The sequence below is a fragment of the Opisthorchis viverrini genome, assembly GCF_000715545.1.
Source record: "Opisthorchis viverrini unplaced genomic scaffold opera_v5_278, whole genome shotgun sequence".
NCBI lineage: Eukaryota > Metazoa > Platyhelminthes > Trematoda > Opisthorchiida > Opisthorchiidae > Opisthorchis > Opisthorchis viverrini.
The window spans coordinates 389,616-403,666 of record NW_008751938.1 but is presented as its reverse complement, the minus strand read 5'-3'; the positions used below and the strand labels follow the sequence as shown (position 1 = coordinate 403,666).

The window sequence follows — 14,051 nt, the reverse complement described above, 5'->3', positions numbered from 1 at the left end:
AGATTTTGGCCATCTCTCTGTTTACATTCAGCTTAACGACAATCAACTAACACCCTTCCCCTGCACTATTTATGGCCTCTTGGTTGTCTTGATGGCGAGCTTGACTACCGAACGAAAAATGTCTAGTTGACCGCATTCTGATGAGAACTCACTAGGAATCGGTGTTTCTTGGTCTCTTGTCCGGTGTACAGAAGCGCTTGCGGTGTGCTGGTTAAATATGGGTAAGGCTAGGCGTAAATTACACAGCAACAATAATGCTGCATGCTTGGGTTAGCAGCGTAACAAGACTATTCTTTGGTCGCCACAGATCATTTCTGCACTAGAAACATGCGACACCCAGGCTCTCAGTAACTGCAGTTCGTTGTGTAGATGACTGACGGCAGAAACATTCTTAACGGTATCACAGCGTGTAAGGCTTGTGAATACTTACACTAAGCAAGTGTCATATTCCAGACTACATGCACTTGTCGAAGAAATCACTAACGACTTGGTTTTTCTTAGTGTATATAAATTTTCCACCATCATAGCGCCTCCAACTGAGTACCTTCTCATAGCATACAAATCGAAATGTGTGATGCGAACGGTTGCATCGATTTTCACCAGTTGCTGGCTAGGCCAGAACAATCTGGCATTTAGTGAATAACCTAATGAAAAGAAACAAGCAGAAACATTAGTGTGTAATAGGACTGACAGACATGGTTTGGTCACAGCCGATGACGCTGTTGCACTCAAACTGTTGAGTCCAATGCGTAGTCTTCCTAACACTCAATTTGTCAGACATGTAGTGCAGCTTTGCACCTCCTTATACGATTTGGAGTATCTCGTACATTTTGCTTCCAGATGATCACGTCCGTACCGGGTTTATTGGTTTCAGTTTCCCTGTTATTGTCCACTTCATCCGTACAGTGGTCCGTTGGTCTCGGTCCCGGAGCACATCGCCCCATTTTACTCAGCCGAGTTCACTTGTTCATCTAGCATGGTACGATGTCTTGTCCTAGTGACCGAGTGATCCAATCGACCAACGATGATGCCACATATAGCAAAGCTCACGCTGTTAAAAGAGGATACTGGAAGGATCCATATATGCGTTATTTCTGCCCCGTTGCAACTTCAAAACCTCCAGAAATTAGCCGTGGCTACTTTATTCGAACTCAAGCTTTTAAGGCCATAACAACTCTGTTTATCAAGGTAAGTACCGACTTGCGGTTAACCTCACTTATACCCAACAGACTCTGGGGTGTGAATGTCAGGTTGTAAACTTGGGTGCTGGCTCAGACACACTCTATTTTCAACTTAAAGACGCCGATATAGTCCCACGTAAGTTCGTTGAGGTGGATCTGCTACACAACGTCCAGCGTAAAGTTCAGTTGATTCGGAGCAAGAAACTTTTGGGAGAAGTTGAAGAACATGCTGGTAAGCTAGACGCGTTCCATTTCAGTTCATGCGTGTTGTGTATTTTTTCATTTATTTGCTTTATTATTTTTTTATTGTTTATTATTTATTAGTCAGCTTTGTAGGCACGTTAAGTCGAGCTTGAGGGAAGCATGGGACAAGGTGATGGCATGTTATATTTTATATCTGCTTGGCTATGTTCTTCGGATAATGACGGGCCCACTTCAGGAACTCGCCGGTTGAACAGCTCACAAAGTAGAAACGATCTGTGAGAGATCAAATTATGATCAGACGACGAAACATAGTAGCCTGTAACCAGCAGACGGTTGCGTTGACACAGGAACAAGGGATAGCTCAGTAGTTAAGGCATGAGGCTATTGGCTGGAAAATTTGCGTTTTGAACCTAACCCTAGCTTCCCGATTGCTCCTGTCTAGGGTTGGACAACCTGGTAGTATCAGCTCTTTTGCTTCCTTTGACTCTCATGGAAGCAGTACACCACAAGGATGCCACAGCTGAGTGATTATATTTCATTGCATATTTTTAGCGACGCTAAAAATCGGTTATCATGACTGAGAAGTGAGCGTGAATCGAAGCCACTACTGTTGACTTCCATTTTAGTCACGCCGGATATTTTCTCTTTTACTTGACCAATCACTCTTGATTTTCTCATTGCTACTGACCACCGCGCAACGTGGCATCCAGGTAATGGCCCGTTAAATTAGTCTTCGTTATGCTATCACATTGTGGAAACCTGTGCTATTATTTTTTCAACTGTTAACTTTGCATATCATGCGATCGTTTTAGAGGGCAATCTAGCGTGACAAATAACCGTCTTTGATGAATGCATAATGACACGTAGATTTGAAATGAGACTGTGACTTTTAAAACTGAACTAGACGTGATCACCACAAGTGGTTTGCATAAATTGCCAACAGTAACCAGAAGTGGAACATATGGACTTCCACCGTGTCGGTAAAAGACAGGCCGCGGAGAAGTAACTAAGGCCAGCTTCATTCGATAATTTGTAAAAATTTAAAATCCCACTCTCTAATATTGTCATATTGATGACTTACTCACGCACTTCTTAAACGAGTCTCGATAAAGTCGAACAGTTTCAACCACTACAATGAGCCCTTACCCTGTAGAATATTGTGCTAGCTCGATACCACGTACATCACTTATTTGGTAATCGGTGCAAACTACTTACTCTGGGGTTCGGTGTGTTGATCTGAACGAGTTCGACTACACAGACAACATGGGGCGATTTTGACGGAGTTTCTTGAAAATATACGTTCTGAGTTATGAACAGTGATGAGGCCGTAAACTGGATGAAGCCAATAGTACCTGCTTGCGTAACATCGTTCATCAGTATTACCAATTACACTACGACTCATGTGTCTATGGACCTTGATATTTTCGTTCGGGGTAACTCATAAGGTACCGTGTGATGATAAAATGCGGACTGCATTCATTCCCTCGATGAGCTGCTTCGTAGTTTGAAAAGTAATAATCACCCATTTACAAAGGAATCACTTGTATGAAGGCTTCTTCTGTGATTTATGCAAATTTGCACTTTTCCTTGTTCGTCTGCGTGCAGCGCAAGTGAAGAGAAACAATAACTTAGCCGTTTGCTTGGCGTTTTCGACGTCTAGATATGGCCAACTGATGTTTACTTGGAATCATCCAGGTCACCATCTACAAGTCTTGAAGTTTGCTTCCAAATTCAACAATGTTTTAAAACCTAACCACTCTCCTACACCTTTCCTCTTCCTTCCACTCCTGTTGGAATCCTTTTGAACACAAAATTCTGGCAGCCTGTTTGCTGTGAACTGAATTTTAATGTCCATCAGCTAAGTTAGGACGAAGCTCAGTCTACTTGGTGGTTTTTATGTGAGATCCAGTGCCCTTTCTGTTGGGCATACGGAATACACTGATGTCAAGCTTATTTTGGGATCACTTGCGCATGTCATCACTTTGAGGGTCATTGGTGCGTGTCGGTGTAGATTTTTCTGTTATCTTCGCGTCGCTTACACCAGGAATTCTCTTTTTGGTCTGGATGTTATAAAAATTTAGTCTCCTAAGAGAAAACTTCAGTCGAACATAACTCAACTCAATCTCATTGATGTGTAACAACACAAGTAAATAAGAGCAATGAGTCGGATAGGCTGTCCAACCAGAATGTTGGTTTCAGTTCGCCAGTCCGTCTACACCAAGTATTCATACAGAATGATGCCAGTTGCCATGCCAGCAAAATAAAAAAAGTTCATGTGAGACCACATATGGGATTCGACTCCTGTCCGATGGTGTTTGTTCTTGGGTATTGTTTACTCGTGCTTGATCTGTCTTTCCCGGATTTAGAGGTCTAAGCTGGTCGTAAAACCTGAGGGGTTACAACCCCTATTCGCCTTATCCATCTGCTTCTAGCGGTACCCACCATTTACTCATGCTTTGTATCAAGGGGGACGAACCTTTTATTTATTTTTCTTTAGCAATGAATCTACCACCACAGGGCGACTCACAATCCAAGATGAACCCACCTGCGGTACCAGATACCGTCCTGGAAGCACAAAATCGGCATAGTCTCGTCACAGATACGTACTCCCTGGTCCCTTTCGATTTGCGTCGACCAGTCGACCAATTGATCTCTTACCTCTGTGGACCAAACTCCAGTATCGGCCTGGACAGCAATTTGCCAACCCTTTTTCTAGCTGAGTGCGTTCTGGTGTACATGCCATCTGAAGAAAGTTTCCAGCTTATCAAAGGATTAGCTGCTCATTTTCCTCACTCGGCTTTCTTGCATTACGAACAGGCAAGTACCCAGTTCATCTCGTCTTTCTCTGTCCGTGCGGAAGGTGTTAAACCTTTTGTGTACACTTCAACAACAACGCCTAAAATTCCTTTCGTTTAGAGAAACTCAAATCCGATTGTCAAGAGATTCTGGACAGCTCAAGACGCCTAGATACATGGAAATAAGAAAATTCCTCTACTTTGAAAACGACAGTTTATCAGAGGGTAGACAGATGCATGAACTGAATCAGTGTGTTATCTTCAGGTTCCTTGAGACGCTATTTTCAAAGAGCTGTTATTTTGACAAATTCATGAGAGATAGCATACTTCTTCGTCAATAATTTCGGTTCTGGTGTGATCCAACAATTAATTATCATTTTTTCTGTTACTGTTGCATTATTAAATTAGCACGACCCAGCTTGGAAAAGAATTTCACTAAAATCTATCGAGTTCGTCCCTTAATCGTCCCATCGGATAACTAATCGAGTTTATTTCTCCTGTGTTTAATGCGTCAGTTGTATATCAATTTCACGGCCCGCAACTCCAGGTGGCTATCAGAGTTAAATTGGTTTTATGAGTTGGTTTTAACAGGTATCGGTATCAAAACTTCGGTGCCACGGATACGTAAGTGCACCATGGAAAAAAATCAAGGCCGGTGAGGTTGGGTATAATTGGACATAACAACTGAAGTAACAAGCTTTATATGAAACAGTTTATGACCAAAAGCTACGCTACTGGTCCAGATATTTGTCATTTGATAGTAAGGGAAAGTCCAAGGTCGCCTGAGAGGTGAAGCCCTTCTTGGAGTTCGAGATCCTCATGTTTGAACTCACCCGATCAGGTTTGTATGTTACTGCATCTCCATACTAACCATGGATTGCCTGAGAATATCTTCTGTTTGTGCAAATGGCTTCACATCCCGATCTCATCTTTAGCCTTAAGTAGCTAGTTGCATGTAAAATGCATTTGCACTCTGTTCGTCTTCACCTGCATAGCCAAATCAACTGGAGTTGGTCTAAACTTTTAACTTTCAGTGAGGTTGAACCGGCGTAACCGACTGACATTGGATCCCGGCAGACATGAGAGCTATTGTGTTCAACAGATATCCACGTCATTTGCTCCTTTGTGGGTTGTCCTTATTTAAGCAATTACTAGTGCATTCACAAACAAAAATCGCGCAATTTGAGCAGCTTCAGCTATACTTTATCCTCAGATTGCTTCAAGGTTGGTGATAGCGTTCCGCAGACTCAATTTGACTGATATTTGACTGTCTTGCGCAAACAGCCGTTTGATTCACACAAAAGTTAGGTTTATGAAAGTTGTGGTGGACCTCCATCCGGAACTAGAAGCCAGTCAGATCAACGTGATAACACCCAACGGATAACCCAAAAAGCCCTACTGTTAAAAACATCGGTGGAGTAAGTCCAGTAGTGACTAGTGTAGCCGATAACTGAGTAGGACAGTCCCTCTGATTCCGCGTATAGCCAAACTAAACCCATCATTTTGTTCATTTACATTACCCCAGGGGATCTGCAATGCATAGTCAGTTATTTAATTGTCAACGAAGAACTCTTCTTCCTACCCTAATTTTTGTTCGCCGTCTTCAATGGGTCCTTTTCGAGACATTTTATGTTTCTGTGCTGACTGTTTTCAGCTTTCCAACACCTCGCGACCGAGAATGGATATCGAATGTTTCTAAGATGCGCATCATTCAACATGGAGATCCTCAAGGTCGACTGATAGGAATAAAAAATCGGTTCCTTCTCTTGCCTCCCCCCTTTTCCCAGGTAAACATGGCCGACCAGTTTGGGAAAATAATGGTGGAAAATTTTCGTGCCAGAGACTGTGATCTCCCTGGATTGTCTGCTTGTCAGTCTTTGAAACAACAAGAGACCCGGTGGGTGATATACCATGTATGCTTTGTATGCTCGTACATGCAATTGTAATGAACTGATAAAATTTAGTGTCTTTGTCTAGGTATCATCCGTAGCCCAATCGCATTGGAGCATAAGTTTGCACAGGTCTCATCAGACAAGCCAGCATTCAATCTATACAATTGCGATTGATGAGCCATAGTTGGGGTGGTAAACATTTCACAGTGCATAAGTAATGCAGTGTAAGGAAAAAAAATCGTTCAACTGTAGCACTCTTTCAGTTCCCAGCTTCCATGCCACCCGAAGGAAGCACGATTTAATTTGTTTTGTACGTAGAAGACTTTCACTCATGCCCAAGAGGTTTATTTTTTGCGATGAAGGATGATGCAGTCTTTCCTTTGCTCCCACTCCTCATTGCAGGTTTTTGGATGCTGGCTGGCAGAAAGCAAAAGCTTGGACTGTTAATGAGGTTTATAAGGCCTTCCCCAAAGCGACACGCCTCCGGTAAGTATTGTGTTGTTACCGGACTGTTATCTGTGGTTGCTGAAATCGATTTGGTAGCCTTCGTTGACCTTTAGCCTTCACTTGACCCAGGCAGGACAGTCACTAGGTCGTCGGACAAGCCAATCACATCAGTCAAGTGTGAACATATTCGCCTGTTCAGACATGATAATTCCCATGCGCTCAGTGTACGCTGGTGAAGTAGTGGTAACACGCTCGCCCCGCATATCGGATGTCTGGAGTCCAAACTCTGGCATGGCCAAGGATGCGCACTGCTGATGAACTCCAATAACAGCAAAACTAAAATTTACTGCGTTCCCCCTTTAGAGTGGACACACTAGAATGATTGCGTCAGGACAACAGGACTTTTCGATTGAGAGTGATGCGAACGTAAAAATAGTGCCTTGGGCTTCTGGCTACCGTAGCATGCTTTTATGGCTTTGTATTTTTGCTTCATCAATGTCGCGGATTTCAACGACACGGAGGAAGTGATCTGGAGCGAAGCCTGTGGATATAGAGATCTAGTTCTGGTACCAGTGACAGACTCTGTAAAGGCTCGAGCGTCCCTCGCCGTTTTGGCATTGTTGATTCATGTACTTAGCTGAGCACCCAAGTGTTATCGTCACTCAGGTCGCTCTTCTTGTAGGCCCAGCACTTAGGACTGATGACTCCATTCGTCATGCATCGATTTTACGTGCATCTCTGGTGATCCAGAGGCTGCTGCGGCGGGATGTGTAGGGGTTTGTATTGTGCTAAGTCACGGGGCGGAAGTATCCTTACTCGACTGGATACCTGTTGATAATCGCCTCTGTGCGGTTCGTCTGGCAACGTCTGTGAAGGAGTCTCACAAGCGGCAAGTTGATAGATGTCTGTTTATTGTGTCTGCCTACGCCCCAACTGACTATAGCTCCGACGCCATCAAAGACAGGTTTTACGACGGCCTAAATGCCCTGCTGCGGCGAACTAAAAGCTCAGACATCGCGGTGGTTCCCGGAGACATGAATGCACAATTGGGCAGGCCTAGTGTATCTGAGACTCAATTAGGAGGTCGACATGGATTGGACTCGGTACGTACGGACAATGGGGAACGATTGCTTCAGCTGTATGCTGATCGCAGGCTGTTTTTATGCAGTACTAGCTGGCCACTTGGTGTCCTCCAACGGCAGGCCGACCAAAAACTCAAATCAATCACATTGCCATCAGTTACCGATGGCGCGGATCCATAACTGACTGCCGGTCGTTTTGGAACACATTTGTGGACTCTGATCACGCGCTCGTCCGTAGTCTCTTCTCCCTACATTTCCCTCAGCCGCGTAAGGTGCAGACAAATGGCTTGGCAAGTGAAAGACTGGCAGATCCGGATGTTAAACGAATTTACCAGAATCATCTTCTAGAGTTCCAAATGCTCACCATCCGATGTGAATTTGTACTTGAAGAGATCGCCACCTCTTTGAACAGTGCTGGGAGTTTCGCTTGTAGCACGGCACTAACAGACTCACTCAAGCACTGGATATCAGACCGAACAGTGGAACTGCTTAACTCTCGGAGAAATACCCTCGCCGGCCGCCAACAAAATTTGGCCCGACGAATTATGACGTCAAATGATAGTGAGCGTGCGCGCCGACCGTACCGTCTGGTGGACACAGAAAGCAAAGGAAATGCCAGGGGCGCAGATGCTAGTACAACGTCATACGTACAAACGACACACAAGTTTAGTGTTCCTGAATTTCAAAGGCGATTTCGACTCGGTTGATCGGTCTGTTTTCCTTGATGCGCTGGCCCATCAAAGAATACCCCGGAAGTTTGTGGATATAATACGTTCTTTGTAATAACAGACTTGGACAGGTAAGAGTATACGGCAAGCTCTCCAAAAGCTTCGGTACACACAGTGGTGTCCGTCAGGGATGCATACTCTCTCCATTCCTATTTAATTGCGTGATCGATCAAATACTGAAACGAACTGTGGAAGGTCTCCAAAACAATGGTGTTGAAATAGCTGCTAACGAAGACCTTGTCGACCTGGAATATACAAATGATATCGTTCTCGTCTTCGAAGAGGAGGGAAAGGCGCAGGTGTTTTTGAATGAACTGACCCCGAATCTACAAGCTCGAGTCGCGTTTGCTAATTTGAGACACCTATGGTGTCAAAGTGGTGCATCCCTGAATCTCAAAGACATGTGTATTGGGGCAACAGCCCGGGCTGTTTTACAGCATTGCCTGCTCGGTTTGAGCAACGGAAAGGAGACGGCTCCAGGTCTTTGGCGGCAGTTAGAAAGCGAGTGTTCTGTTGTGCAACGGGGAGTTCTATCGAAAAACATGTATACCGCTGGTAAATGCACTCGTTAGACCATGTGTTGCTCATGCCGAACTATTGTTTGCCGAAGAGGGTTTGTCAGTTCAGGGGTGAAAGCGGAAAGTCAGGAAAACCTTGACCTATCAGAGGGGTATGAAGGAGCTTATGAAACGCTTGGGTATTGTCCACGCTACTCACCTTCCAGGATGGGGACTGCGTGATCTCCACTGCGCCTGGTTAGAAACGCTGCAAGTCATGGCTGCCAACCGATGTCAGTGGCGATCTTGTCGTCAATTTCTATCCAGATTACCTGAATCAGTGTCCGGAGGTGTAGGCACCTCGGAACGATTGTGGCAAGCTCTTCCTTCCCCGTCCACTTTATTCTTTTATTCACAATAAGGCTTTCAAATAAATCACGGTTGTGTGGTAGCGAAGCATCATTGTCAGATGCCGATGCCATACCCTCAATGATGGTGGCCAGGTGTTATCAACTAAAATTTACTGCGTTCCCCCTTTAGAGTGGACACACTAGAATGATTGCGTCAGGACAACAGGACTTTTCGATTGAGAGTGATGCGAACGTAAAAATAGTGCCTTGGGCTTCTGGCTACCGTAGCATGCTTTTATGGCTTTGTATTTTTGCTTCATCAATGTCGCGGATTTCAACGACACGGAGGAAGTGATCTGGAGCGAAGCCTGTGGATATAGAGATCTAGTTCTGGTACCAGTGACAGACTCTGTAAAGGCTCGAGCGTCCCTCGCCGTTTTGGCATTGTTGATTCATGTACTTAGCTGAGCACCCAAGTGTTATCGTCACTCAGGTCGCTCTTCTTGTAGGCCCAGCACTTAGGACTGATGACTCCATTCGTCATGCATCGATTTTACGTGCATCTCTGGTGATCCAGAGGCTGCTGCGGCGGGATGTGTAGGGGTTTGTATTGTGCTAAGTCACGGGGCGGAAGTATCCTTACTCGACTGGATACCTGTTGATAATCGCCTCTGTGCGGTTCGTCTGGCAACGTCTGTGAAGGAGTCTCACAAGCGGCAAGTTGATAGATGTCTGTTTATTGTGTCTGCCTACGCCCCAACTGACTATAGCTCCGACGCCATCAAAGACAGGTTTTACGACGGCCTAAATGCCCTGCTGCGGCGAACTAAAAGCTCAGACATCGCGGTGGTTCCCGGAGACATGAATGCACAATTGGGCAGGCCTAGTGTATCTGAGACTCAATTAGGAGGTCGACATGGATTGGACTCGGTACGTACGGACAATGGGGAACGATTGCTTCAGCTGTATGCTGATCGCAGGCTGTTTTTATGCAGTACTAGCTGGCCACTTGGTGTCCTCCAACGGCAGGCCGACCAAAAACTCAAATCAATCACATTGCCATCAGTTACCGATGGCGCGGATCCATAACTGACTGCCGGTCGTTTTGGAACACATTTGTGGACTCTGATCACGCGCTCGTCCGTAGTCTCTTCTCCCTACATTTCCCTCAGCCGCGTAAGGTGCAGACAAATGGCTTGGCAAGTGAAAGACTGGCAGATCCGGATGTTAAACGAATTTACCAGAATCATCTTCTAGAGTTCCAAATGCTCACCATCCGATGTGAATTTGTACTTGAAGAGATCGCCACCTCTTTGAACAGTGCTGGGAGTTTCGCTTGTAGCACGGCACTAACAGACTCACTCAAGCACTGGATATCAGACCGAACAGTGGAACTGCTTAACTCTCGGAGAAATACCCTCGCCGGCCGCCAACAAAATTTGGCCCGACGAATTATGACGTCAAATGATAGTGAGCGTGCGCGCCGACCGTACCGTCTGGTGGACACGGAAAGCAAAGGAAATGCCAGGGGCGCAGATGCTAGTACAACGTCATACGTACAAACGACACACAAGTTTAGTGTTCCTGAATTTCAAAGGCGATTTCGACTCGGTTGATCGGTCTGTTTTCCTTGATGCGCTGGCCCATCAAAGAATACCCCGGAAGTTTGTGGATATAATACGTTCTTTGTAATAACAGACTTGGACAGGTAAGAGTATACGGCAAGCTCTCCAAAAGCTTCGGTACACACAGTGGTGTCCGTCAGGGATGCATACTCTCTCCATTCCTATTTAATTGCGTGATCGATCAAATACTGAAACGAACTGTGGAAGGTCTCCAAAACAATGGTGTTGAAATAGCTGCTAACGAAGACCTTGTCGACCTGGAATATACAAATGATATCGTTCTCGTCTTCGAAGAGGAGGGAAAGGCGCAGGTGTTTTTGAATGAACTGACCGAAATCATCCTGTCCTTTGGTATGCACTTTGTATCCACAAAGTGTAAGGTCATGCTCCTGGACATGCAGTCACTGGATACACCTGGATACAATCCAGGGAGAGGTACTGGAAGTTGTGGAGCGTTTTGCGTATCTAGGAAATTGTTTTAGTTCTGACTATAGTGCAACAGATGAGGTGAATGTCCGAATCTACAAGGCTCGAGTCGCGTTTGCTAATTTGAGACACCTATGGTGTCAAAGTGGTGCATCCCTGAATCTCAAAGACATGTGTATTGGGATACAGCACGAGCTGTTTTCTTTTGTAGCTGAGACTTGGCCTGTTCGGGCGGCGGAAGTGAGAATTCTTCAGGTGGTCGACAATCGTTGTCTCGGAACCATAGCTCGTGTGTGTTGCTGTCGTCTTATCCGTAACGAGGCAATTAGAAAGCGAGCTTTCAGTTGTGCAATGAGGACCTCCATTGAAGAATGTGTCCGAAATCAGGTGCGTTGGTTAAGCCATGTACTGCTATGTCGAACCTACGTTTTCCGAAGCGAGTACTGTGTTCCGTGCCCGATTCAGAGTGGTGGAATCAACCTTTGCCTGACAGGGGTAGGACTATCACCGGAGGCTCCTTGGTGCGTATCCGTTGGTTGCTGCAGTAAACTTCATACTTTACCTCATGCTTTACCGCAAAGTACACTTTGTTGCACCTCTTAGTCATAAATGAACACCATATGTAACACAGACGCAACTAAATCGTACATTCTTGGCTGTATCGGCCTGTAAGAATTTATATGGCTTGCCGGGGAGGCAGACAGAGCACTCATCGATCTGTACCAACTGGAATCTCTGAGACACTTGGGTTGCTCGTGCTGTGAGGCGGAATAAATGATGCTCAGCCACTATAGAGAATGGTGTGAATTTGGTTGAGCACATGGAGCAGCAATGAGATAAATATAGTTTCTATTTTTCCTCTATCTCAAGGAATGAATTTTTGTCGGTCCCCCTTGAGCTTTTATTGAATTTCACAACCTTGAAGGGAACAGCTCGCCCCTCGGAACACCTCAAGGCGGACGTTGATAAATCCCTATACCAGGGAGACCAACAGCTCATCCGTTTTATTGCAGGCTTTATAAGGGTATCTTGGACAACGCCTGTCCTCTGGAAAAGGCATTGGGTCGGTTCTCCTCGGAAGGACACGTGAAAGCGTTTTCTATACTTTTTGGGGTTGCCCTTAGGCATTATATATAGAATAGCAGATTCGATATATTACCATAAAGTCAATCGTACCCTGCGGCGTGGTTCCAAACTTGTCATTGAAAACTTTTTGGGTAGGTGTGCAGAGTAAAAGAGCTGCTGATTGCCCAAGTTCACCTTCCACCAATCTTTAGGCACAGAAATTTGCCGCGAAAAAAATATCACCATACTGACCAGCAATTTAGCCAAACGCGATTACGTACGTTGTGCGTTAATGCCACATTTATTCAATCACAAGTTGAATGGAAGTAAGCTCAGGAACCCCAGAATTTCTCTCTGTTTGTGGATGTCAGACGAATGTTAGCGACCTCGTAAGTTCACAACCTTATGGATCTCGTCAGTCACATTCTTTTCTGTTTACTTCAGAGTCGAACGAGTTGAGATTCTGGACGATGTGGAAGTCGCACAACAACTGTTCGAACACTACTGCATCCTGTTGGCCGTCACCGATGATTCGCTGTGCAGCTGGTTACCCAGTTTGGAAGAACCACTCTCGCTGATTACTTGATTTCATTTCCACTCACAAATACGATATACAGCTTCGCTCCTGACTCTATTTTATTGTCCACTGATTGAAGAAAATGTCATTCTCGTACCATCTGTTTGTTTTAACTACTCGGCGGAATATTCATTCTGATCCCGTCACTGTATCGTTCACCCGCAACAGGGTGACACTTTCCATGGTCTCAGACTGAATCTGCTGTTACTCATCACCTTTTTAGCCGTCCTTCAAGTTGTTGGCCTGATCATTTTCAGAAATTATCCGATTAACCGATGTTGGCAAAATGTCACATTTTCAGACGAACTTAGTCCAGAGATAGCGAGGTTGATTTCCACCCCAGTCACGTATTCTGACAAAACACAACCGGAGCTCCCAATTGGATGAGATTGAGCTCAATTGTCGACGCTGGTATTTCTCCATGCCTGAGTTTTCGAAACGATTTATTTGTCTTGCTGAAGATGGAGCCTACTTGATAACCGGTCTGAATGTGGTCATTGTTTTAGGCCGGAGCGTTTTAATTGAGTGATACACTAGGCTTGGACGTTCGGTGACAGAGACATGCCTTTTACGTTTGCCAGCGCGAACTGAGACCCACACGACCTACGAGTATACACTCAGAAAACAGCATGCGAAGACCCGCGGCTTTATCATTTTTCGACGACGCCGTTCCCTATACCGAAAACAGCCAACAGCTTTACTTTAGCAGTGCTGTGTTCTTTCGACTGAACGACTTTCGTTTCACCTTCGAGGATAAGAAACAACTCGTTCCTCATGATGTAATCGCTTAAAGACCTGGGAAATTCGGATGGAATAGCGACCGCACAGCTCTACCGTATGATTGATAGGGATCATGACACTTCAGTGTTTTTAGTGATGGCCAGAAAGGCTGAGCCCATCACGATTGGACTCACACTGTACGGTGCATCTCGTGGCCTGCTGTGATACACGCGGGCCAAAAGATACTCCCGTCTTTGTATGGAGAGTCAAGTTCCCGGGACCATCAGGCGGCGTCAACAACTGGCACCGCAGGTAGCCATCAGGGCTCAACTTGACTCACCACAGGTGGACAGACAGCGTCCGGGGGGTTAAAGTCCTATTCTAAGTCGTTCTCTAGTTTAACTTTCACAGTGAGCTCGAGAAAAATGCCCACGATGTTGAGCACGGTAAAGGACCATACCA

General features: G+C 45.3%; 2 protein-coding genes across 2 annotated transcripts in view; one reads left to right on the top strand and one right to left on the bottom strand.

The window, feature by feature from the left end:
- Window positions 1–9,105, bottom strand: part of T265_09493 (hypothetical protein) — a gene marked incomplete at both ends in the record, with an annotated part of 59,718 nt that extends 50,613 nt beyond the window's left edge. Inside the window, 2 exons of the mRNA XM_009175575.1 lie at window positions 7,966–8,188; window positions 9,047–9,105. Of these exons, the coding sequence (XP_009173839.1) occupies window positions 7,966–8,188; window positions 9,047–9,105 (282 nt within the window). The remainder of the gene's footprint in view (window positions 1–7,965; window positions 8,189–9,046) is intronic.
- On the top strand, window positions 985–12,963 carry T265_09491 (hypothetical protein; the record flags this gene model as incomplete). The annotated part of the gene is made up of 11 exons (XM_009175573.1): window positions 985–1,188; window positions 1,230–1,413; window positions 3,883–4,105; window positions 5,835–6,077; window positions 6,475–6,558; window positions 7,463–7,622; window positions 8,458–8,884; window positions 9,754–10,106; window positions 10,942–11,236; window positions 11,271–11,748; window positions 12,737–12,963. Coding segments are annotated over 11 exons (2,652 nt in total).
- Window positions 12,964–14,051: the final 1,088 nt, after the last annotated feature.